Source organism: Stegodyphus dumicola, chromosome 2, assembly GCF_044657685.1.
Source record: "Stegodyphus dumicola isolate Sdum_Otavi_A_Nest chromosome 2, ASM4465768v1".
Lineage (NCBI taxonomy): Eukaryota > Metazoa > Arthropoda > Arachnida > Araneae > Eresidae > Stegodyphus > Stegodyphus dumicola.
Window position 1 is genome coordinate 266,387,310 of NC_140769.1, and position 25,691 is coordinate 266,413,000.

Genomic DNA, 25,691 nt, shown 5'->3' on the forward strand with positions numbered 1-25,691 from the left:
GTTATATGTTTCTTTCCAGTTATTTTTAGCGCTATAATGGCCGGCATGAAATGGTAGAAATGGACTCTGAAGGAGAATTATATAAGTTATATATTTCAGATGAAAATATTTAAAGCCATTTTCTGAAGCGTGGTGGTTTTTTAATACTAGATCGCTAGAGCTCTGCGAACAGTTACGTCGAAAGGATTGCAGAGATTTTTCACTTCAAGTGCCCAGTAACATACTTGGAAGTAACAATTTCCTTCGTTTTATCGCTTTTTAAAGGACCTTTTTGTTTTTTCCTAACAGCTCAGTACGTCACACGATAAAACAATTTTATGGTATCGGCAAAACGAAAATTAATTTGAGTCTCATAAACTCATAGCGTATGTATATTTCGCGTTCAAAATTTTGAAGGAAATAAAAAATTTATTTCTCTCAGTAATGTCAACAGTCTTGAAAAATATTTTGATGAATGAAATGATTACATACTTTCTCACAAATCCTGACATCCGATCGTGACTACCCTTACTTTATTTTCTATCTTTTATGGATATATATTTCCTTATTTTTACATTGATATATTAAAATTTATATGATCAAGTGAAGCATTTCATTTTTCCATCACTGGGATATATTTTTAGCACGTTGATTTTAACTTATATGAATTAGTGCTATTTATATATACATCTCTGGATTCATTAAATACATTTTAAGCCTTTTATATTTATTGATTGCTTTAGTTTCAGTTCTGTTATTATTCGAGTTTTGTCGAGGCAGGAAGCATGAAAAATATGCAGTGCCATCGCCGGGGTTCGAACTCTGCACCTCCCGATTACTATCTAAATGCGTTTTCAATTAAACCACGAAAACACGCGGTGAGAGGAAGAAAGTACCTTACATTCTCCCCCACTTAAATGGTCATTAATATGGCGGGAACACAATCTCGAAATTTTTGTGCTGACGAATTACAGCCCACCACATCTAAGTTCAGGCCCCAATGTAGAGTCATTAGTTTTGCCGAAGCAGTAAACATGAACGTCATGTAGCACCCGCCCCGGAACTCAAACACGGGCAAAACTGATTGCCAGACGGACATGCATTCAGTATGTGGGTGTGATTATGGCAAAGCCTCGAGGGCCACCTGCCTAAGGGGAGGGATGCCTTCGTGGAGGACTTTCTAAGGGAAACTGGCTCGTATACACGTTACACATGGGGAAAACCACGAAAACGCTCATGCAGCCAGCCCCTTCGCGAGATTTGAACCTCGGACAGAACTACCAGTGTTCAGCGACTTTACCGCTCGGCCGCTGGTGGGCCGGACATGCTTTCAATTACACGAGAAAGCACATGGTAAGAAGGAAGAAAATATCTTTAGCTGTAAGTTTTTCTTTTTACTTTACTAGCCATTAAAATATTGTTAAAATATTAAGTTATAATCGTCCAATTCACTGACGAGGGTTTTACTCCATATTTCCTATTCCTTCGTAATTCAACAGAACATCTAAAATCATTACCCTCCTATTAAAGCACACCAGCGGCTGAGCGGTTAAGTCGCGCAACACTGGTAGTTCGGTCCGAGCTTCGAATCCCGCGAATGGGCTGGCTGCATGGGCCTTTTCGTAGTTTTCCCCATGTGTAACGTGTATATGAGCCAGTTTCCCTTAGAAAGCCCTACACGAAAACATCCCTCCGCTTAGGTAGACAGCCCTAGTGTGCTTTGACATAATTAAATAAACCAAACCAAACCAAACCTGCTATGGAAACTGTTCATTTTCTGTGTAACATAATGTAGCAAAGTATAGACTAGCAACCTGTTTTACAAAGGGATGCCTTTATGGAGGATTTTCTAAGGGAGGTGGTATTTATTTAAGCAAAAGTTAGTTCAAAAAAAAAAAAGCAGATTTTACTTTTTGCAAGATCAGTATTCTTTTTTAGGATTTACTATACAGAAACATGTCATGTATCACATGCTAGAGATACTACGAATGTTTACTCATATGAAAGCTATAATCAGTTTGTTAAACCCGCTTTATATCGTAATGAAATTCCATGTTCAGACAATTCGCTGCATTCTTTTGCAATGCACAGAAACTGTGAATGCGCATTTTTTTCCCTTGGCGAATTTCCGGCGAAGCAAATCACAAGGAGATCTACACACTGAAGGAGAGTAGGCTATAATGCTATCTTGTCTACTTGCGCACTTAAATAAATCCAGTGGTTCAAGTAAAATATTGAACGTAAATGAACCTAAGAATATAATCTCTCTTCTTTTTCTTTTCGGTTGATATATGGTACCTAAAAAGATATTGGAATTTTTAGGCGGGAAAAAGGGAAAATGTATTTTCCTTTCTTGAGTTCGGATAAAAGAAACTATATTTTTTGTTTCATTCAGTATTGATCGAAGGCATATTTTCAGTACCAGAATTTTTCAGAATAAGGTAAAGAATTTTATAAAGTAATTTCAACTTCGTGGGTAAGAGTTTTGTAAATTATAAAAAAAACTTGTGGTTTGTATATAACAAAAATCCTATTTAGTAAAAATATTAATTTTGTTTAGAATTAAATTCGTAACGTTCGAACGATTGATACTTAACGATTGTTTTGTGTAAAAGTTGTAGCTATATTCCTGAACGAATTTCCTGATTTAGATTAGATATCGGGGCGTTTCATCAACGTAGCATTCACAGTTTTTCACCCAGTTTAGAATTTTAAAAAAAATTGGCGATTAGTGATTCTGTTTTTCCTGAAAAAGTACTTATTATTTAATTTTACCGAATTCCGTGAAGCTTTTAAATATGCTTCCTCTTAGAATATTGCATGTAAAAGGTACAGAACATTTTGTATTTGACTCAAATCACGACGAATATTTTATAATGATTCGAAGTTTTTCTGAAAGTGAACTGCGCAAAAGAGTTTAGTTTTATATCTATGAACTTTTCCACCCATAGTGTAGAAACAATTCGCATAAAAACCTCCAAATTTTATTTTGAGAATCTTAGTAACTTGACCACATGTCTATGGACAAAAACTGCCATTCTAAAATATATCTAGAATATATTCATATAATTTCTGAATATATCTAGACTATATTCATAGAATTTCTGAATAAATCTAGAATGTATTCATATAATTTCTGACTATATCTAGAATATATTCATATAATTGCTGAATATATCTAGAATATATTCATATAATTTCTGAATATATCTAGAATATATTCATATAATTTCTGATTATATCTAGAATATATTCATATAATTTCTGAATATATTTAAAATATATTCATATAATTTCTGAATATATCTAGAATACATTCATATAATTTCTGAATATATCTAGAATATATTCATATAATTTCTGAATATATCCAGAATATATTCATATAATTTCTGAATATATCTAGAATATATTCATATAATTTCTGAATATATCTAGAATACATTCATATAATTTCTGAATATATCTAGAATATATTCATATAAGTTCTGAATATATCTGGAATATATTCATATAATTTTTGAATATATCTAGAATATATTCATATAATTTCTGAATATATCTAGAATATATTCATATAATTTCCGAATCTATCTAGAATATATTCATATAATTTCTGAATATATCTAGAATATATTCATATAATTTCTGATTATATCTAGAACGTATTCATATAATTTCTGAATATATCTAGAATATATTCATATAATTTCTGAATATATCCAGAATATATTCATATAATTTCTGAATATATCTAGAATATATTCATATAATTTCTGAATATATCTAGAATACATTCATATAATTTCTGAATATATCTAGAATATATTCATATAAGTTCTGAATATATCTGGAATATATTCATATAATTTGTGAATATATCTAGAATATATTCATATAATTTCTGAATATATCTAGAACATATTCATATAATTTCTGAATACGTATGTGATTATGAGATAATATTATGCACAATTAAAATGCATGTGCAGTGCGTTCAAATGCGATCGAAAGCAGATAACTTTATTTTTGTAGGTATTGTTACGAATGTTACGCTTTCTGTAGCTGTGCTTTGTTAATTGTAACTTAATGACACTATAGAAAGTTTTTCTAACTATTGCACTTTTTCTTCCTTGACTTTAAGTTTTTGAAAAATATGTGCAGTACTTTGGTTTAGCTTTAACACTGAAAAAAGAGATCTTGTTATAGAATCGTGCGAAAAGCATAATTTTTACTTCCTTGTACGAAGTAAAAGGGAAGTATTGTAATCGCGAAAAGTTTCCGGCAGCATATTTCAACGAAAATATCCATTTTGACCGCTATCGAATGCAATTTAACGATGTTTTTACGTGATATCTGTACGTAAGGACAGAATAAAATACTCTTTTTCTTCAAAAAAATTATAAAACTGCTTTAAAATGAATTCTGAAGAGAATTTTTCGTGGGGTCTGTACGAACGTATGTACGTACGTATCTCGCATAACTCAAAAACGAGTAGCCTCGGAACGTTGAAGGACTTCTATAACATGTAGATGTGCACCTCGTATTTTGGTTGCAATCGGCCGCACCAAACGTATATAAATATATTTATATATATATTCACTCTGTCACCCGGCTCAGTGATCTCAGTTTCTTTACTCTTATATGTTTGTAAATTGTACATTTTTTGCTTTAAAAATGATTGAATTATGTTGTTTTTATCTTCCGGTTAAGGATTGTATGCCTTTAGTAAATATGTGTGCAATATGTTTAGAATTATCAGCAATTTTAAAGTTGTTTAATTGCCGCTAAGCCTGTTTTTAATGGCGACCATTGATGTTTACATTTGAAACAGGAGACTATTGGATTTGTAGCCAATCTAGAGAAACTTAGCTTCGCAACAACAAAGATAACGCATTCATTTATTATTGCCAATTAAATCATGCTTAATTCTTTCTGGAATTTTTTCGATAAGTGTTTGAGATTTACTTCGTAATTTTTAATATAGATATTTTGAGTTTTTATGCATTTTTACCTTCTCGCGAAGTGAGAACTGAATTAATTAAATGAGAAATACTCAATCGTCTGTGAAAACTGTTTCTTTTTTGTTTTGTTTGCTTAATTTCTTTTATACATCATTCTAGCTTTATTATAGTATTTGAATAGAACATGTGGCCACGATTAGATAATTCTATTCTTTAAATGATATAAATTTTGTGCATTATGAGTTATATTATGAACGAATATGTACGTTGACTGTTATATATTTATTGGATTATATAACAGCTAACTTAGTTTCCGCTATATAATTATTATATAAGTTAACTGTTATATAATTATTAATACTGTTAAGTGAATCTAGCGCCAGAGTGTCGCTATGGTAAACGAATACTAGAGTGAATTTTAAAGACTGCTTTTATTCTATTGTGGTTTATGCGCTGTCGGCGAAGTAGATTTAATTCAATGCAATAAGTTTAAATGAAGTGCAAGAAAAAATGCGTATAATTTAATATTCCAATACAAGGAAGTCATGTGGTGTATACATCAGATTTTTTTTAAATGTGTTAAGACAAATTTCAAAGTGAATTCCAGTATCCTCAAAGATGTAAATAAGGATTATCACACTGCTCTAAATAATGTTCGAGAGCGGCAAAATGCCATTTACTACACCTTCCGTTGTGAACCCTCTGATTGACGTACTACAGTGCAATATTTTAAGGGTGTCCGCTGATAACATCGAGGCAAAAACATCGCGGACGAAAACGTCGCGGAGAAAACAACGCAAGGTGAAAACATCGTGCTACAAAACATCATGGGAGAAAACATCGCAAAGAGAAAACATCGCAGTCCTAAAACATCGTGGCATAAAACATCAACTCGAAAATAAAGCGGTTCGAAAACTTCACAGTTTAAAAACATCGTCGTCGAAAATATTGTGGTAAAAAAAAAAAAGTATCTACAAATCATCGCATGACGATAACATCGTAGACATGCTTTTTTTCAGGTTTTAATAATTCTAAATAGGTATTCCCATCATGATTTGTGAGCGCAAGATGTAAAGAAGGATAAATTTTACTTTCACAGTTTTTATTAACTGATAAATTTTTTCTGAAAAAGTAAGAAGGCAACTTAAGCATAGAAAATTAAATGCAACTTATAGATTATACGTTTCATGAAAAATTACCAGTAAAAACTTTATAAAAAATGATTTATTAATGACCTTTGTTAGTTAACTATGTCGGTTTAAAATTCTATTAAGTGCTGTAAACTTGCATTAATTTTCTATTCTTAAGTTTCCTTCTCATTTTCTCAGCAATAATTTATTAGCTAATAAAAATATGAAAGTAAAAATTATCCTTCCTTCTATCTTGCTCTCACAAATCATTATGGGACTATCCATTCACAGTTTCTAAAGCCTCAAAAAAGCATGTCTGCGATGTTATCGTCATGCGATGATTTGTAGATACTTTATTTATTACCACGATATTTTTTATTTAGTTATGAAGATTTTGAACCGCTTTATTTTCGACGGCGATGTTTTGTACCACGATGTTTTAGAACTGCGAAGTTTTCTCTTTGCGATGTTTTCTCCCACGATGTTTTGTAGCACGACGTTTTCGCATTGCGTTGTTTTCTCCGCGACGTTTTCGTTCGCGATGTTTTCGGCTGTAACCATTTTAAGTAGTTCTATATTTACATATGCGTTAATAAAAAGCAGAGTTAAATAGAAATTTGTTCTGTGTATACTTTTATTTGAAACATCATGAATAAAAAGGAAATGGCACATAAGAATTTATTTATATGTATTATTGTCATTATATGTACTGAAATTTTACATGCAACATACAGTATAAGTGGAACGACTTAAACAACGCAGTATTAGAAATAATTCATTAGGCTTTACATTATCTGTGTGTCAAATGCGTACTTAATGTAAAGAAAGGAGGAAAATGGAATTTATTTCAGTACTGTAGTTTATTCAAAAAAAGTCTCTAAAAGTTAGTGTTTTCTGCAAAATTAGACAATAGGGTAATTTGCTAGTTGTCTAAATCAGCGATCTCCAGACTCCTTTACTCGCGTACCCTTAAGACCCCCCAAAACAAAACACCTCATGTGGACAACACGTGGTATTTTTGTTCGGTCACATAGCTCTTTTGTACGGCAGAAATTATACAAACATTTTGCTGCACTTCATTTAATCTGTTTCCTCGAATTCTTCAAATAACGGATCGCTCGAGGCAAGTTGAAAATGACATCAAAAATAGGAAATTTTGAAGTTATATATCCCGGTCAGTTTAGGAACTGGGAAACCGTATTAAAAGTCAGATATCGTCATTTGTACAAAAAATTAAATTTGACATTGTCAAAACATGAATATTTTCATCATTTAAAACACTTCCGTAATTGAACGTATACTATGACTACGACCGACAATTGTGAAACCAAAGCCCAGGTAAGGATTTTTAAGCCTGGTGATGGGAGGTGGATATATATACACTTTTGGTTCTCCCGATTGCAATAAAAAAGAAAGGCTTACAATTAGATATTATAGCAATTCCATATACAAAATTCCAACAGTCTACTGCTACTTGTTTTTGAGTAATGCGAGCGAAATACCTACATATGTAGTATATGTGGACGTCACAAAAAATTCTTTTCAAATCATTTTAAGGGGGCCCATACACCTTAAACCCCTCATTATCTTCGAATATGTGACTGTTGCAAGAATTGGAATATTTTATTTATTTTAAAAGCATTTACTTCCAACTTTACTTCCAACTAAGTAATATAGCTGCTTTGGGAACTAGTCACCAGAAAGTTTGTGTTGCTACAAATATTTTTGTAATTTAATCTGCTTTGTGACAAAAATTTTCGCCATGTTTTCACCTCACGCGCACGATATTTTAAAAATGGCTCATGGTATATACTTGAAATTTGATGGAATTCTTTATATGGGCACTATTTTCTAACTGAATCAAAAACCTAATAAATATGTTAATATTAAAAAATTTTATGCACGAAAACATTACAAATTTTTTTAATAAAATACATTTTATAAACTCAACTCCAAATAAAATAAAAATTTAACGTGAAATTCTTAGAATTTTTGATTCATAGTAAATTCCAACAGTTATAAAAGCTATATATTAAATATGGAATTAAATTATGCAACAGAATATTTTAAACTGTGCACGCTAGGTGGAAACATGACGAAAAATTGTGTCACGAAGCGTATTAAATTATAAAAATATTTGTGGCAATACAAACTTTCTGATTACTATTTCAGAGAGCAGCTATATTATGTAGTCAGCTGTACAAAGTTCGAAGTAATTGCTTTTAAAATAAATAAGTTATCCCAATTCTTGCAGCAGTCACATAATCGAGATCTTGTGGCTTTTAAGGTATATGAGTCCCCTTAAAATCCATTTTACAATACATTTGGGAAAAAGTCCTTTACTCTGTCCGTACGTAGAGACTTCACTAAAAAGAATAGTCCAAATGTATCCAAAACGGTTAAAATGAATATTTCTTTTGAAATCTGAACCGAAATTTTTCGCAATTATAATAATTCCTTTACTTCGTACAAGTATTAATTATATTATACTTTCTATAAGTTGTATTCCATGTAACATAATATAGTAGAATATAATGTAATGTAAGGTAATTTAATGTAATATAATATAATCTAATATTATAATACAATGTATTCTAATATAATACCACGTGTGTGTGTGTGTGTGATTATGGCAAACCCTCGAAGGCTATCTGCCTAAGGGGAGGGATGCCTTCGTGGAGGACTTTCTAAGGGAAACTGGCTCGTATACACGTTACACATGGGGAAAACCACGAAAACGCCCAAGCAGCCAGCCCGTTCGCGGGATTCGAACTTCGAACCGAACTACCAGTGTTCAGCGACTTTACCGCTCGGCCGCTGGTGGGCTATAATACCACGTAATGAACTATGGATGTGCTTTAAACTGATACAGTTACGATATTGAGCTCGTCACACGCTAGCGTGCCCAGGTCATGCACCTTGTAGAGACATTGAGTATTATTTTTAGGAAGCAGGAGAAATGAAAAATTTGCAACGACTTCCCCGGGAATCGAACTGCGGACCTCTGGAATACGCGCCCAGCGTGCAGACCACCACACCACGAAGGCATGCCAAGAAGGCGGTATAAATGTCTTATAGCCTTACAAGGACACTTTATAAGATCTATATGACTATCTATATAAGATCTTATAAGATCTATGATCTAATTCAGAAGTCAAACAGCAAAAATCAGCGTTATATTTTCAAAATTTTCGCAGGACTAGTTTCGATGGTTTTACTGAACCACCATCCTCAGCTGCAAAACTCTCAAATGAACAAGATAGGAAAAAATGACTAGATAAGATAAGAAAGCGCCACTTGCTTATTCCTGTCCAGGCTTTCTTATCTTATCTAGTTATTTTTTCCTATCTTGTTCATGTATAACGCGAAAATATAACGCTGATTTTTGTTGTTTGACTTCTGAATTAGTATTTATTCGGCGTGTTATTGTGTCTTAATCAATGATCTATTTTATAAGGTCTAGTCTCAGCGATCAATGAAAGAATCTCGCACTCACAAAATACACGATCATACAACTCGCAAGTGATGAAGAGCCTACTTCTTTGCATACCACCATTGTATCACTTCGAGGGCCCCCTGGGGTTTACGTACCCACTTTGGATATTACTGCTAAACATACACTATATTTCAAGAAAAAAATTATATCCGAGCACTGAAAAGCAAGAAATGAAATTTGAAGCAACCGTTGAAATACCAGAAATAACATTTCAACCAAAAAATATTTATTTATGTCGGCTCTAAAGCAAATATATATTCTTGTTTTTACTTTTAAATTTTATAAGGTATTTTCTCCTGCTTTCTGCATGCCTTCGTGGTGTAACGATAACACACTCGGTACGTATTTGGGAGTTCCAGGTTCGAGTCCCGGCGAGGGCACTACAAATTATTCACATTTCCTGCTTTTTGTATCACGTAATAACTCTACAGTGGCGCCCGAACTAAAAGATGGTGGAATATTTATCACCACCTTTTAGTTCGGGCGCCACTGTAATAATAATTGGTCACCATTTATGATTTGGCGATTGTATTCCCTAATTCCCAACCGCCCTTTAAAAGGAGAAATATATAAGGTAAGCTCCCTCCTTTCTGCGTGCCTTCGTGGTGTAATGGTAGCATACTCGGCACGTATTCAAGAGGTTCGAGTTCCGACGAGTGCGCTGCATATTTTCATGTCACCTGCTTCAAAAAATTCCTAATGACTCCACAATTTAAATGAAGAATATAATTTAAATACAAAACCATGAAAAATTAAACTAAGATACTTTTTTTTTTACAACATGCCTGTACAGATTATTTTCTTTACTAATGTTTACAGATTTCTTATTTGGCGAGCAGTTCTCCCTATCTGCATGTTGTCTACATATTAATTAAGCTACTTACTTAAATAGCTTAATTAGCATCTTAAAAATACATACTAATTGTAGTAATGCACGTTCGTCTAAATTAGCTTAATAAGTTTCTTGTTGAGATTTGTAAGATTTATTTATACTCTTTTATATATACTTCTTTACTTTTTATTAGCATAGATATGAATTTTGCAAATATGGATTTTAGACAATGCGATCTGACAGATTTGGGCTAAATAATGTAGAGACATTACGTTATTTCGAAGCAGGAGAGAGGAAAATGAGCAGGACTCCAACCATGGACCTCTGGAATACGTGTCGAGCGTGATGACCATTACACCACGAAGGCATCCTGAGAAGTCGGGAGAAAAACCTTATATATTCCCCCTTTTAAAGGGCGACATGTGACCAGAGGACCCATTCGCCAAATCCTGGTGGTGGAGAATCATCATCCACTTATTTTAGTTCGGGCGCCACTGTAGAGACGTTAGGATATTTCGAAGCAGGAGAGATCAAAAATGAGCAATGTCCTCGCCGGGGGCATTGCTCATCGCCAATATATATATATGTGTGTGTGATGTACCAGCTTTTGTCCGGAATAAGTAGATTGGTGAAGAATCATAGATGTAGTCGTAGCTTAAATTATCAGACGATAAGTTTAAAAAACAGGATTCATTTATTATATTTCAGGGGAAATAGCAATTACACAAATCTGATCTCCGAAACAAATAAAAAAGAACTACTAATAACTTTTTTATGAAGTTTTACTGCATCGTTACATTAAAGAAAAGACCCCGATATTCCTTTGCGAGTCCTTTTATAGCTTCTGGAAAGGCGGAGCTTCCAAGAAATGACGTCAGCCTCGTCAGCCATTCCAGTTCGCTTTAAATATCTCCAGAACATTCTATAACTGTACGTGTAGAAAAGGCGGGAAAAACAACTTGACTTACGGGGCTGTGGATTTAATTCCACGTACTTTCAAATAAGAGACCGACGCCAAAAAAAAATAAAAATAAAAAGAACATACACTTAGAATTTTAAGTGTATTTTTGACTATGGAATTTTATTATTACATATATATATAAAAGGCCCTTTATATATATACATATACATACATATATATATATAAGGCCCTTTACACATACATACATATATATATATATAAAGAGCTTTTTATTCCTGATTGTTTTCTTACTTATAGATCATATTATTAAACTTGATTGTTGTGCCTTATAAAGCGCATACTAATGTAATTTTCTCGTACTTGCAAAAGATATTACTTCAGTTTGAGAGTAAGCAGTATGTTTCCTTAATCTTAGTAATATTTTAGATTATTTGCTATCTGCTTTAATAAATGGTAAAATTAAACTTTTAGGTAGCATTAATTTCAGATTCAAAGTGTCTTCTGACAGGCATGCAGTGCAATCTAGTTTCTTAAGGAACAGATTATTAGGATTTTGACGCACATATGTTAATTCTAAAATTTTAAATGTATGTATGCCATAAAGTATCTTTCCCCGCTTTTTTCTTGTAGCACAAAATTAACCCTCTCATACACATTGCATCATATGTAATAAATATTTCAATGGTTTAGAAATTTTTATTTCTGTCCGACAAAATGGATTTAATTGTTTGGGATCGTTCCGTAATCTGAAATAGCATATTTTCTCTCCTGCCGCCCCCTCACGTATTTTCCCCTTAAATTGTTTGCGCCATATTACAAATATTACAAAAAATATTCGTGCAGTTTTCCCTTCTACAGCGCGTTTAGAGAAAGAACTTCCCTATATTTTAAAATATTTTCGTCCTCCACGTAGTGAAAAATTGTTAGCACAAAAATTTATAACTGAGAATATTTATTTTTGATTGATAACTACGAATAAAAGTTAATGAAATATATATCTTCAGATCTATGAATGAGATCTATATTATATCACAAATTAATTTAACTTCATTTATAGATAAATTTTCTGTCGCGATATTCGTATTTATTTTTAATTAAAATGAAACTAATATTGTAGAGACATTAGGATACTTTTGGAAGCAGAAGGGATGAAAAATTAGCAACCGCCTTCGCCAGGAATCGAACCACGGACCTCTGGAATACTGGCCCAGCGTGCAGAACCACTACATCACGAAGGCACGCCAAGAAGGTGGGAGAAATACCTTATATACTCCCTCTTTTTAGGTTAATTTGGAAGCAGGCAAGATGAAAAATTAGCAACCGCCTTCGCCGGTAATCGAACCACGGAACTCTGGAATACCGGCCCAGCGTGCAGAACCACTACACCACGAGGGCACGCCAATTAGGTGCAAGAAATACCTTAATAATATAAACTCAGACTTCAGATAACTAATATCTTGAAATCTTTGCATAATGCATGATTGAAATGTCTTTGAAGGCCACATCTACAATGACTGCCTACTATTCTTATTAATCCTCTGATGCAACTTGTATTCTCATTACTTACATTCTTTTGTATTTTCTAGGATATGGCCTCAGAAGAGGAAGAACAAAGAAACTGGAGGGGTATTTGTATAGCCTTACTCGTCATTGCAACTGTTTGTTCCCTCATCATCACATCTGTCGTCCTGCTCTCTCCGGGTAAGTTTCAATGTTATTATAACCTCCCTACCCCCAAGGACCAGAAATGAATTATTTCTGCTTGCAATAATCTGTTTTCCTCAGCTACATATACAGAGTGCTCCGCTCGAAAGGGGCTCTGATAAAGTCTTATAACGAGAGGGTATGAAATCAAATTGTTACATGACATACCTTTATGTTTGAGAAATGAAAATACATTATAAGAGGTGCTGAAAGGGATCTATACCCCACCTCTATACATACTTCAACACGGCACTGCCTGTTTTCGCATGTTGCTGCCAGAGTATATAACCTCACTGCCTAGATTTCAAGGAGGATGTTCTGACGTAACTCGTCGATGGTGCGTGATTTGTGCCTGTAGGCTTTACATTTAAGGCAATACCGTAGAAAAAAGTCTCAGGTCTGGAAAAATGATTTCACAACAGTCACACTCGGTGTAGACGTGTGACATGTTGCTCTATCTTGATAGTGTTGTCTTGCCAAGTATCAGCTCCTCATCATCCAAATAATTCACAAATTCATAAAACAGTGCCTGCTACACTTCACTGCTGGAAGTAGTGTAAAACAAATTGGCCCGACAATGCGCTGCTGTAATAATGCACAGAACACGCCCACCTTCCGTGAATGGTTCCTCGACGGGGGTTTCTCGACGATTGCATGCTGGTGGTCACTACTTTATAAACGTGTGCTTTGCTACTTCACTCATCTTGACAAGTGGAAAGATGCTACCTCGAGATACGAACATCTCTGTATACGAGAAATTCGAGCATTGACTCGAATAAATACGAGCATTGACTCGAATAACTAGCATTAAGCCAGACTGTTGGTATGCGAGGCGCCATTTTCCGATCCGGCTCGATTCGGAAAAACCCCTAGTCAGATCACTCGGTTTTGCGCTTGTGAGTCAATTGTTTATTACATTTAACATGAAAATAATTATTTCACGCTGCCTCTCAAAAAGATAGTTGCCTCAGATAGTGCTGCAAAGAAAAAGAAGGAAGCGACGGCCGTTGAAATTAAGAAAGAAACCATAAACAAGCGGGGTGTAAGAGTGACGGAATGGGCGGAGGCTAATTCCGTCACTATTCTATTCTGAAGAAGCATAGTGACGGAATTAATTCTGAAGAAGCATAGTGACGGAATTAATTCTGAAGAAGCATAGTGACGGAATTAATTCTGAAGAAGCATAGTGACGGAATTAATTCTGAAGAAGCATAGTGACGGAATTAATTCTGAAGAAGCATAGTGACGGAATTCTATTCTGAAGAAGCATTCATTTATTAAGTATTCATCCATTATGATTATTAGTACCTCTTTTATATGTTGAAAATTCTATATTCAAGTTTATATTAAACATAGATAGAAATTTGATATTAATTTGAAACTGATGAAAAATTTGGATCCTGTAAAGAATGTGTTAAAAATAGCCCTCTTATGGCAATGTAAAAAATCCCATGTGTTAAAAGTATGCTTTGTATAGAATTTATTTGTAAATCAGTCACATTATATGGCAATGTAAAAACTTTTGAATTATTTATAAATACTAGATAAGGGAGGACGTGGGCAGAACCGATTAACCGTAATTGGTGGAGGGAATGGTGCCCACGTTCTCAGTTACTACTACTACTACTATTATTCTGAAGGAGCACGAAGAAATTAAGAAACTTTTTGTAGCCAAAGGAGTTACCGTTATTTCCAAGCGCAGTCCAAAACTCCTAGAAGATATTCAGAAGTGACTGTTGTTGTGGATTAACGAGAAGAAATTAAAAAACTTTTTTGTAGCCAAAGGAGTTACCGTTATTTCCAAGCGCAGTCCAAAACTCCTAGAAGATATTCAGAAGTGCCTGTTGTTGTGGATTAACGAGAAGAAATTAAGAAACTTTTTTGTAGCCAAAGGAGTTACCGTTATTTCCAAGCGCAGTCCAAAACTCCTAGAAGATATTCAGAAGTGACTGTTGTTGTGGATTAACGAGAAGAAATTAAGAAACTTTTTGTAGCCAAAGGAGTTACCGTTATTTCCAAGCGCAGTCCAAAACTCCTAGAAGATATTCAGAAGTGACTGTTGTTGTGGATTAACGAGAAGAAATTAAGAAACTTTTTGTAGCCAAAGGAGTTACCGTTATTTCCAAGCGCAGTCCAAAACTCCTAGAAGATATTCAGAAGTGACTGTTGTTATGGATTAACGAGAAGAAATTAAGAAACTTTTTGTAGCCAAAGGAGTTACCGTTATTTCCAAGCGCAGTCCAAAACTCCTAGAAGATATTCAGAAGTGACTGTTGTTGTGGATTAACGAGAAGAAATTAAAAAACTTTTTTGTAGCCAAAGGAGTTACCGTTATTTCCAAGCGCAGTCCAAAACTCCTAGAAGATATTCAGAAGTGACTGTTGTTATGGATTAACGAGAAGAAATTAAGAAACTTTTTGTAGCCAAAGGAGTTACCGTTATTTCCAAGCGCAGTCCAAAACTCCTAGAAGATATTCAGAAGTGACTGTTGTTGTGGATTAACGAGAAGAAATTAAGAAACTTTTTGTAGCCAAAGGAGTTACCGTTATTTCCAAGCGCAGTCCAAAACTCCTAGAAGATATTCAGAAGTGACTGTTGTTATGGATTAACGAGAAGAAATTAAGAAACTTTTTGTAGCCAAAGGAGTTACCGTTATTTCCAAGCGCAGTCCAAAACTCCTAGAAGATATTCAGAAGTGACTGTTGTTGTGGATTAACGAGAAGAAATTAAGAAACTTTTTGTAGCCAAAGGAGTTACCGTTATTTCCAAGCGCAGTCCAAAACTCCTAGAAGATATTCAGAAGTGACTGTTGTTATGGATTAACGAGAAGAAATTAAGAAACTTTTTGTAGCCAAAGGAGTTACCGTTATTTCCAAGCGCAGTCCAAAACTCCTAGAAGATATTCAGAAGTGACTGTTGTTGTGGATTAACGAGAAGCAATTAAAAGGTTGGTCTCGGAAGGTTATCATAAAGTTAAACTATTATATTTACCAGTGTTATTTATTAGAAAAATTGATTTTTATGTTGATATTTTTGGGGGTGCAGAACGGATTAACTGGATTTTCATTATTTTCAATGGGGAAGTTTGTTTTTAGATACGAGAAATTCGCTATACGAGCTCAATGTTGGAACGAATCAAACTCGTATCGCGAGGTTCCACTTTACTTCCATTTCTCAAAGGCAAAGATATGTCATGTAACAATTTGGTTTCATTTCCTCTTGTTATGAGATTTTTTTCACAGTTTTCCCATGGCCCTTTTCGAGTGCGACATACTGCATTTGGGAATATAAAACTCTACAAATACTCCTGAGAGGGAAGATGAATCTTCCAAGATGACAACAGTGAACTTGAGTGGAAAAGGAGTCAGAAACATTATTTAAAGACGATTTTTTTGACATTTGTTCATTTTGATCGTATTGCAAGTATTGCAGCGCATCGTTCATGGGATGTAATACTGGCACAGCTCAAAAAATACGAATTTTACGTTATGACCGTAAAATTCGTATTTTTCGAATTCCGTACAACTTTGGAAAATAATCTTCTTTGTAGTAGGGCGTCTCTGCCGTAGGAAAGAACGAAAAAGGAACAATTAGTAAACATGTCTGTAACTACATAAGATCTGTTAAAACGATTGTAAATTTTTCAGAGAAAACAGTTTTGACAGTAAATAATACATTTAATCCAGAGGAAATTAGCTTTCCGCCATATATATGCACAGTTTATTTACATAAAGAATACAGCTTTTATAATAAGAAAAATCAAATACAACGTTTGGAATTAATAAGTAAACGGGTTCAAAATTAGAACATTAGATGTAATAATTTCATTTCTTCTTCATACTCGCTAAAAATTGGGTAGCAGAATCAATTTATACCGTCAACCAGTTTAAGGGGACTCATACACCTTAAAACCCATAAGATGTTCGAATAGGGGACTGTTGCAAAAATTGGGATAACTTATTTATTTCAAAAGCAATTACTGCCATTTTTTTATAGCTCACTACATAATATAGCTGCTTTCTGAAATAGTAATCAGAAAGTTTGTGTTGCCACAAATATTTTTATAATTTAATCCGCTTTGTGACAAAATTTTTCGTCATGTTTTCAACTTGCGCGCACAGTTTAAAACATTATGTTTCATAATTTAATTCCATATTTAATATATAGCTTTTATAACACCTGAAAACTACTGTGAACCTAAAATTCTAAAAATTTCATGTTAAATTTTTATTTTATTTGGAGTTGAGTTTATAAAATGCATTTTATTAAAAAAATTTGTAATGTTTTCGTCCATAAAATTTTTCAATATTGAAATATTCGTCAGATTGTTGGTTCAGTTAGAAAATAGTGCCCATATAAAGAATTCCATCGAATTTTAAGTATGTACCATTAACCATTTTTAAAATAACATGCGCGCAAGGTGGAAAGATGGCGAAATATTTTGTCACAAAGAGGATTAAATTACAAAAATATTTGTGGCAACACAAACTTTCTGGTTACTAATTTCCAAAGCAGCTATATCATGTAGTCGGCTGTAAAAAGTTGGAAATAATTGCTTTTAAAATAAATAAAATATCCCAATTCTTGCAATAGTCACATATTCGAAGATCATGAGGGGTTTAAGGATTATGAGTCCCCTTAAGTAAAGCAGATTTTCCATTATCTTTCCATTTCTTTCCATTAACTTATTACTTTCCATTATCATTACATGAATAAAAATAATTGGAAATGCATTGAAATTTCAATGAAATGTCCTAGTACATGAATGTTATCTTAAGAGACTGTCGTAAAGAACATGGCCTTGCACTTTGTAGCTTCTTTGATGTACTAGATTACTGTAGGCAAACGTGAATTAATTGCGTTTATGTTTGCTTTATATGGCAAGCGTCTCGTATTCACCATCATAGTTTACTCAGCAATTAAGGTTTTTCAGTTCCATTCAGAAACGGGATCTTCCTACAATGATTTTCAAACAAAAATGCAGTGTTTAATATGTCTTTTATACGTATTTAGTTCTTCCGTTTTTTTTTCTAATTATGAACTGATTCATTTCTAAGAATTTGTTTTTTATAAAGTTACAATCTGCTATTGCGCTAAAGTGACTAGAGGTTTCCGAAATCAATACAAGACAACACAATGCCGGCAGATCTTTAAGTAATGATAAGATCGCAATTTACGTCTGAACCGGATATAAAAATAATAGATTTAATGGAGGCCTAGGAAGTACCATCGATAGCAATAAACAAAACAAAAACGGATAAATGAAGATATATTATTAGATATTGTAATGTTAATATTTCTATGTATCCTTACAGGGATGTAGATTTCTTTAACCCTTTGACGCGCCCTGAAACCACCAATTTTCGAATTTTTTTCTTCCTCGTCCTTCCGAAATTTTTGAGTGAAAATCAATTGATTACTGATCTTTTACATCTAAATAACACAAAATGACTGCAGAATCATACATGTTTTAGGTCTTAGTACTTCAAATCGGATGCTTTTTAAAATTCGTTTTCAAAGAGACAAAATAACTTCCTTTTATTAATATAAACAACTTTAAATTTGAAACGTTATTCGTCGCACATCATGATTTCTATCATAAACAATAAAAAATAGCAATAATTAAACTGCATATATAAAAAAAACCTTCTATATGTATGGCATTTGTTTTGTGGTTTCAGGGCGCGACCACTGCACCACTATAGCATTGTGACACAATGCTATAGAGGCTCGGTGGTCGCGCCTTGAAATCACTGCTCTTCACAATGGCGTTTGCTTGCTTCTCAAATAGGAATGTTTATTTTTACCCGGATATAGATGAGGGGTTTTGAAATCACAGAGTTATTTTATTACAAAACAATACATGCACCTGCCCAATAAAAAGGTCTTTCTTTTCCAGAGACTTTTCTCTGACTTCAACACACTTACTCCCCAAGCTAGTATTGTGATTTTATAAATTGTTTCCTGTGGTTTAAATTTAATGTAAATATACTTTACTGTAATTAAAAATAGAAATCGTGTAAAGTTTCATTTAAATTAAAAATATTTTCTGAATATTTTGGGACGAAATACGAATAAAATAAATATGAACGGGAAACGAATGATCCGTATCAAAGCCAAAAAGACCAAGCCCCTCCTCATTAACATAAAAAAAACCCCACAAATTTCATGTGCCAGATGAAATGAAACTAAATAACGCTGGACATACAGTGGATGGACAAAAATATGGAAACACCTTGTGAAATGCATGTTTGAAAAGAAAGATTGATTTTAATGAAATATGTAGGTGGCGCTGGCGTTTTTGACTACTGACGCCACCTATACAACTTCGTAAATGTGCTAAACAGTTCAGTTGTTGTCGAAGTACTGTTATATGAGGTTGTCATTGCATTATGTCAGAGTTAAAAGACTTCAAACGTGGGCAAATTGTTGGAGCACGTATGGTAGGTGCTTCCGTAAGCAAGGTAGCCGAGGTATTTAGTGTTTCAAGAGGTACTGTATCGAAGATTTATTCCGCATATTTGAAAAGCGGAAAAACATCATCTGCTAAATCACAGCGCGGAGGAAAGTGTGTCCTGAGTGATCGTGACAGACGATCATTGAGGGCAATTGTGACGAAAAATAAGAAGGCCACAGCTGCAAAAGTTACTGCTGAAATGAATGTTGTGTTACCGAACCCTGTGAATACCAAAACAATTAGAAGAGAGCTTCATAAACAGGGAATTGCTGGCCGTGCTACAATTGAGAAGCCACTCATCAGTGATGCTAATGCCCGTAACAGGAAAAGGTGGTGTTTAAGTCATAAAGCCTGGACTATAGAGCAGTGGAAGCCAGTAATATGGTCTGACGAGTCTTCTTTCACATTGTTTCCCACTTCTGGCCGAGTTTACGTCTGGAGAACGCCATCTCAAGCCTGTAATACAGACTGCTTGTTGCCAAGAGTGAAACATGGCGGGGGTTCTGTTATGGTTTGGGCAGCCATATCGTGGTTCTCTGCTAGCCCCATGATAACTGTGTCAGGGCTCATGACTGCCAAGACTTATGTGAACATTTTGGCCGATCAAGTTCATCCCATGGTACAAACTTTGTTCCCCGATGGTGATGGTGTCTTCCAAGACGACAAAGCCCCTGTTCACACAGCTCACATTGTCCAGGACTGGTTTTCTGAGCACGAGGATGAGTTGTTCCATCTCCCCTGGCCCCCACAGTCACCAGACCTGAATATTATCGAACCTTTGTGGTCTACATTGGAACGGAAAGTGCGTTCTCGTTATCCACCGCCAACATCGTTATCTGAACTTGCCACCGTTTTGCAGGAAGCATGGTGTAATATTCCCTTGGCAAACATACAGGAACTGTATTTATCCATTCCGAGAAGACTACAAGCTGTTTTGGATGCCAACGGGTTTCCTACACCATATTAAGCAAAGAAACATGTTTTTTTAAAGGTGTTTTTGTCCAACCCCTGTATATACCAGTGAAATTTAGATACAATCAGTGTACATTTTGTATCACGAGGAAGAAACCTCATAGAAGAAGATACATGTGGCGAAACGTGCAATGTGGGCATGCATGTACCAAAAAGACAAAACATGCTTTGAACAGTGTCACAAAAATTATTTGTTCTTTGAAATTAAGAAAAAATAAACACTGAGTCTTTTTTTTTATCCTTATTTTGCTGAGTTTCTTAATCCATGTATTATGTAGGTACTTTCACTGCTATAGAAAAATTACATAAATTTTTATTTTTTAATCTTTTCTGATGATTTACTTTGTAAAATAATGTAAAAAAATATATATTATATATTATGCAATTCCTACATGCATTTTATTTTAAATTCGTAAATGTCGTCATTTATTGGAAACGCGCACGGAGAAAGGTAAGTTTTTTTTTTCCTACTTACCTCAGTAAGTTTCAAAGTCCTAGACGCGCGGTGGTTTCACAGTGCGACCACCACCCTCAGAACAAGAGTAGATTTTTTAAATTCATATATTTTTTGTCTCTAGGATCATATTATTCAATTTCTAGAGTTTTTAGTTTAAAAAATTATAAAAATAATATCGCGCGCGTCAAAGAGTTAAAAGAAATAATACTGTGATAGATACTTGTAGTTTATCTATGTCTGATTTCCATTTGTTTTGTTCGTATTGCAAATTAAATCGCTTTGTTCAGAAATTAAAGTACTCGAAAATAATAGTGGAAATATAGTTCTGTGCACTTCTGAAGCTTTTACATTATAAACTATCAAAATGTAAGCCATATTGCTGTAATATTCCGGGAAAACGGAGATCAGTTAAGATCATACATTTGAAGAAACATTATTTTCTGATAGCGAGATGAACCTAATCCATTTTGCTGAATTTCAATATGAGACTTAGGCACTTATTTATTATTTTTTCTAAAGTTTTCACAGCATTTAAAATTTTCTATTTCAACCTTCGTCAAAAGCATTCCTTTTGGAACATACGTTTCCCTCCACGCATTTACATTCCACAATATTAAGATGCAATAACGCGCCGATCAAGTATTAATTTAGAAGTCAAACAACAAAAATCAGAGTTATGTTTTCAAATTTTTACAGGACTAGTTTCGATGGTTTTACCGAAAGAGCATCCTAGTTTTGGAGACATATGTTTGAGAGATCGGACGTGTGTCGTTTCGCTCCTGTTTTTTCGAGATTTTCTATTGGAAATTCTGCCGCCGAAAGTGCGCCGTTGATTTTGAAGTGTGTATGAATATCTGCTACATGCGTGGATACTTTGTTTATGTGCGTGTGACCATTTTTTACGGAGATATAAGTGTTTTAGTGCAATAACAAAGGATTATAGGCTGCTGCAATTTCAGCGGACTTCTGTTCACTTACCTCGCCGCCTTCCCTACGGAAGGTTCCCGCCGGCCAAACACGTGGCACCGAGGTAGGCTTAACTTTTTGCTTTCAATTTTCTAAGTCCAGAGATTAGACAATTGTTTTCAAAAATCCATAACTCTTCAAATTTTAGTGATTTTCATACCGGGTTTTGTTCAAAATGTGTTAAATTTTAAGTTCTATCTTTTTGTATTACTTAATATAATCTTGTATTGATATTTAACGAGTTAGTATATAATAGCTATGTTTTTATGCACTTATGCTAAATTTCACCCTGTATTTAAATAGGCTTAACTGTATTTTCATATGTATTTGCTCCAAAGGGTTTGTCCTTTTGGCAGTTGTTTTTCGCGAAATTTTTAACATTGTCGAGAAGTTGAACTTTTTGTCGAGATCCAGTTCTCGTCATTAGACTATTGTCGAATCTCACTCGACAAGTGTTCGGTTTTCGTTTTTTGACATTTGTATTGATTAAAATAGTGTTTTAAGTATATTTCTTGATCTCTCAACTGTCTTATAACATTCCTTAAGCATTATTTCACTTTATTTTATGGGTTTTTTATGTAATTTAATTAATTTTACTGGACTTAGTTGTTTCATATTGTGAAGACTGAAATCTATAATTTCTGCCTATATTTAGTGTCTTGCTATTATAACTGCTGATAATATACCTCGATATGTATTTGAGTCAGTTAAAACTTTAGTCATTCTGCTGTCTAAACATTACTTTGTGTATATTGATTAGTTATACAGGAATTTTGCTTGTATTATTCTCTGTTATCACGTGTCACATAGACATTTTAATCTGATCGTTCTTAGTGACTTTTGGACATTGCACTTTTAGTCTATGTTTTACTACTGCTCTTTAATACTTTATAATGTCTCGTAAATCTGTTTTAACAACTGCCAGAGAAACATCACAGGGGGCTACTAGCGCACCCGATTTGTTAGACTCTGACTTACCTTATGCGGATAAAATTACACTACTCTGTGCTGATATACGCAAAGTAGCTACCACCAGCAGAGGTGGCAGAATCCTCTTATCTTCGGACCTTCGAGAGCATCTGTTACAATCTCTGACAACTTTGCAAACTTTGGCCTTACAGGGGCCTGAGGGCTTACCTATTCCAGAATTGGTGGACGCTGAAGTCAATACATCTACCATACTTTGCTGTGAAGCGGTTCGACAACATTCTTTCCAGTCACCTGTTCTCCCATCTACAGCTGATCAGGCTTTGGCTCCTGCTCCATCTTTTGCGGATATTGTTCGACGACCTAAAAAGCCTAGCCTTATTATTCGTCCTAAAGCTGACACTACTAGTGATACGCTTAAAGAACAGCTTAATACCAAAGTTCCGCTCTCACAACTTAAAGTTGGAATAGATCGTATTACTAAAATAAATAACGGAGGTTTGGAGGTCTTCTGTCAAACACCTGATGATGTTGCGATACTCGAACAAGAACTCACGCGCTCTGATGTACCAGCAGATGTCAGTAGACCAATCAGACGAAAACCAAGAATTGCTATCCATGACTTGCCGGAATCAATCACACCGCAAACAGTACTTTCAGAACTCAGCGGAGCCACGGGATTGCCAGAAACAGCATTCACGATGCGATTCCGTCTCAGGGAGCGACGGAAGGGATACATTAAATGGATTGTTGAATGTGACTCCCCAGGTTTTGCTGCGGTCATGCGTCGACGAAAAATTTTCGTCGGCTGGCAAGCTCACAGAGCCACTGAATTTATTGGAATTAAAAGATGTTTCTCCTGTCAGCAATATGGCCATGTGCAAACAGAATGCAAGAGTAAGCGAAAATACTGCTCCTACTGTGCAGGAGATCACGGGCTCAAAGATTGCACAGCTCAAACACCTGAATGCATCAACTGTGGCGAAGCCAATAATCGTTACGGTACCAGATATGACTTCGCCCATCCCGCCTACCACCCCAATTGTCCAGAGTATCAACGTCGCGTCCAGCTCATCAGGGCAAACACAGACTACTAACTTCAATCCTTATAGTCTAGCATCAGGTAACTTAGTATCTGATTCTTCATTGGATCATATAAAAAAGATCTTAATACCACTCTTCTGCAACGAACTTTACCGACGGAATGTCTACAAATAAACCTTCAACATGCTCGAGCTGCGACGGCACAGACTGTAGAATATGCTATTTCTGAGCATATTGACTTCATCTTAATCCAGGAGCCGTATTGTCTAAATGGTAAGGCGGTTGGCTTTCCACTGCACTGGACACTATATCAAAAGGAAGATCCTTTACTTCCACCCCGTGCAATTATTGTCAATTGTAATTCTTCCTGGTCTCCTTTACTTGTCACTGCGCAGCGAGATATTGTTGCTGTTCTTCTGGAAGTTCATCATCTGACAGTCCTTCTGGTTTCCATTTATTCCTCACCGTCCTCAGAAATCGAACCTGTGCTCTCTGCGATGCAAGATTTACTGACCTCAATTCAAATTCCAAATTTGCTCTTTTCTGGTGATTTTAATGCTCATAATGTTTCGTGGGGATATGCTACTACGGACGTAAAGGGTAGACTTCTGGAAGATTTTATATCCAGTTTTAATCTCGTGAAACATAATTCACATGATGCTCCTCCGACTTTTGATCGTCAACATTCACATGGTTGGCCAGATTTGACTTTGTCTACTTTGCCTATGGCCTCTCTTCTTCAAGATTGGCGAGTAATTGAGGGTCTAAGTCTATCAGACCATAACTATATACGTTTTTCACTCGCGGGAACTACAGCCACCTCAATCATACGGCGTTATAATTTACCTGGCCGAAAGGTCAGACAGTTTACTGCAGCCATTCAAGCCAATTTGGCCTCTATCATTCTCGTCTTCAATCTCTGCATTCTCGTGAAGATCTACAAAATTTTACTAGTGACCTTATGGCTACCATTCGAATAGTATGTGATAGTGTTTTGCCTATTCGTACCACTAAGAAGTTATGTACATTAAATTGGTGGAATGCTCAGCTTCGTACTCAACAACAAAAATGTAGAGCTCTTCGACGCCTGCTAAAGCAAGAGCGTCGAAATAATATCAGCTCCAATACTCTGCTTCTTTACCGACAGGAAAGAGCATGTTACAAACAAATGATTATACATGCCAAATTAACTGGCTGGCGCAAATTTTGTTCTATGACAACATCTGTTTATGGTATTCATCATAAGATTGCGACCGACAAGCTATTTAAGCCAGCAACTTTCCATCTTTTACCTACAGTTAGTCCTAATAGTCACCTGACTGAATCAACTCTATGAGAAGTCCTTGATACGGTTTTTTCTACAGATGATAATTCAACTGATTCCTCCTTTCATCAGACTATTCGAAATCAAACTTCTAGTCTTCAAACACCAGACGATGTTATTTTTACTACTCAAGAAATTCGGCAAGTCTTACGCCAACTCCCTAATAAGCGCGCACCGGGTCCAGATGGTGTTGACTATCGTATTGTCAAATTGATTATTAGCAGCAATCTCAGTCTCTTCCAAAGCCTGTTTAATAAGCTATTCAATAGTGGAACTTTTCCTCAATGTTTTAAAATTGGCCAGGTGATCTTATTTTTAAAGAAACACCGTGATCCAGCCCGTGCCGATTCTTATCGCCCTATTTGTTTGTTGTCAGCTTTTGGCAAAACTTTTGAAAAACTTCTTATGGGACGATTGAGATTTCATTTGCACTCAACAAATTATCTGTGTCCTTTTCAATACGGTTTTCGCACCAAAAGATCAACACTGCACGCTTTAAAGGAAGTTCAAGATACCA

At 34.8% G+C, this 25,691-nt stretch overlaps 1 protein-coding gene across 1 annotated transcript in view; it reads left to right on the top strand.

Moving 5' to 3' along the window:
* LOC118200149 (inactive dipeptidyl peptidase 10-like) overlaps positions 1–25,691 on the top strand; it is a 631,756-nt gene that overhangs the window by 193,836 nt on the left and 412,229 nt on the right. Inside the window, exon 2 of the mRNA XM_085812127.1 lies at positions 12,910–13,024. Coding sequence (XP_085668253.1) covers positions 12,910–13,024 — 115 coding nt within the window. The remainder of the gene's footprint in view (positions 1–12,909; positions 13,025–25,691) is intronic.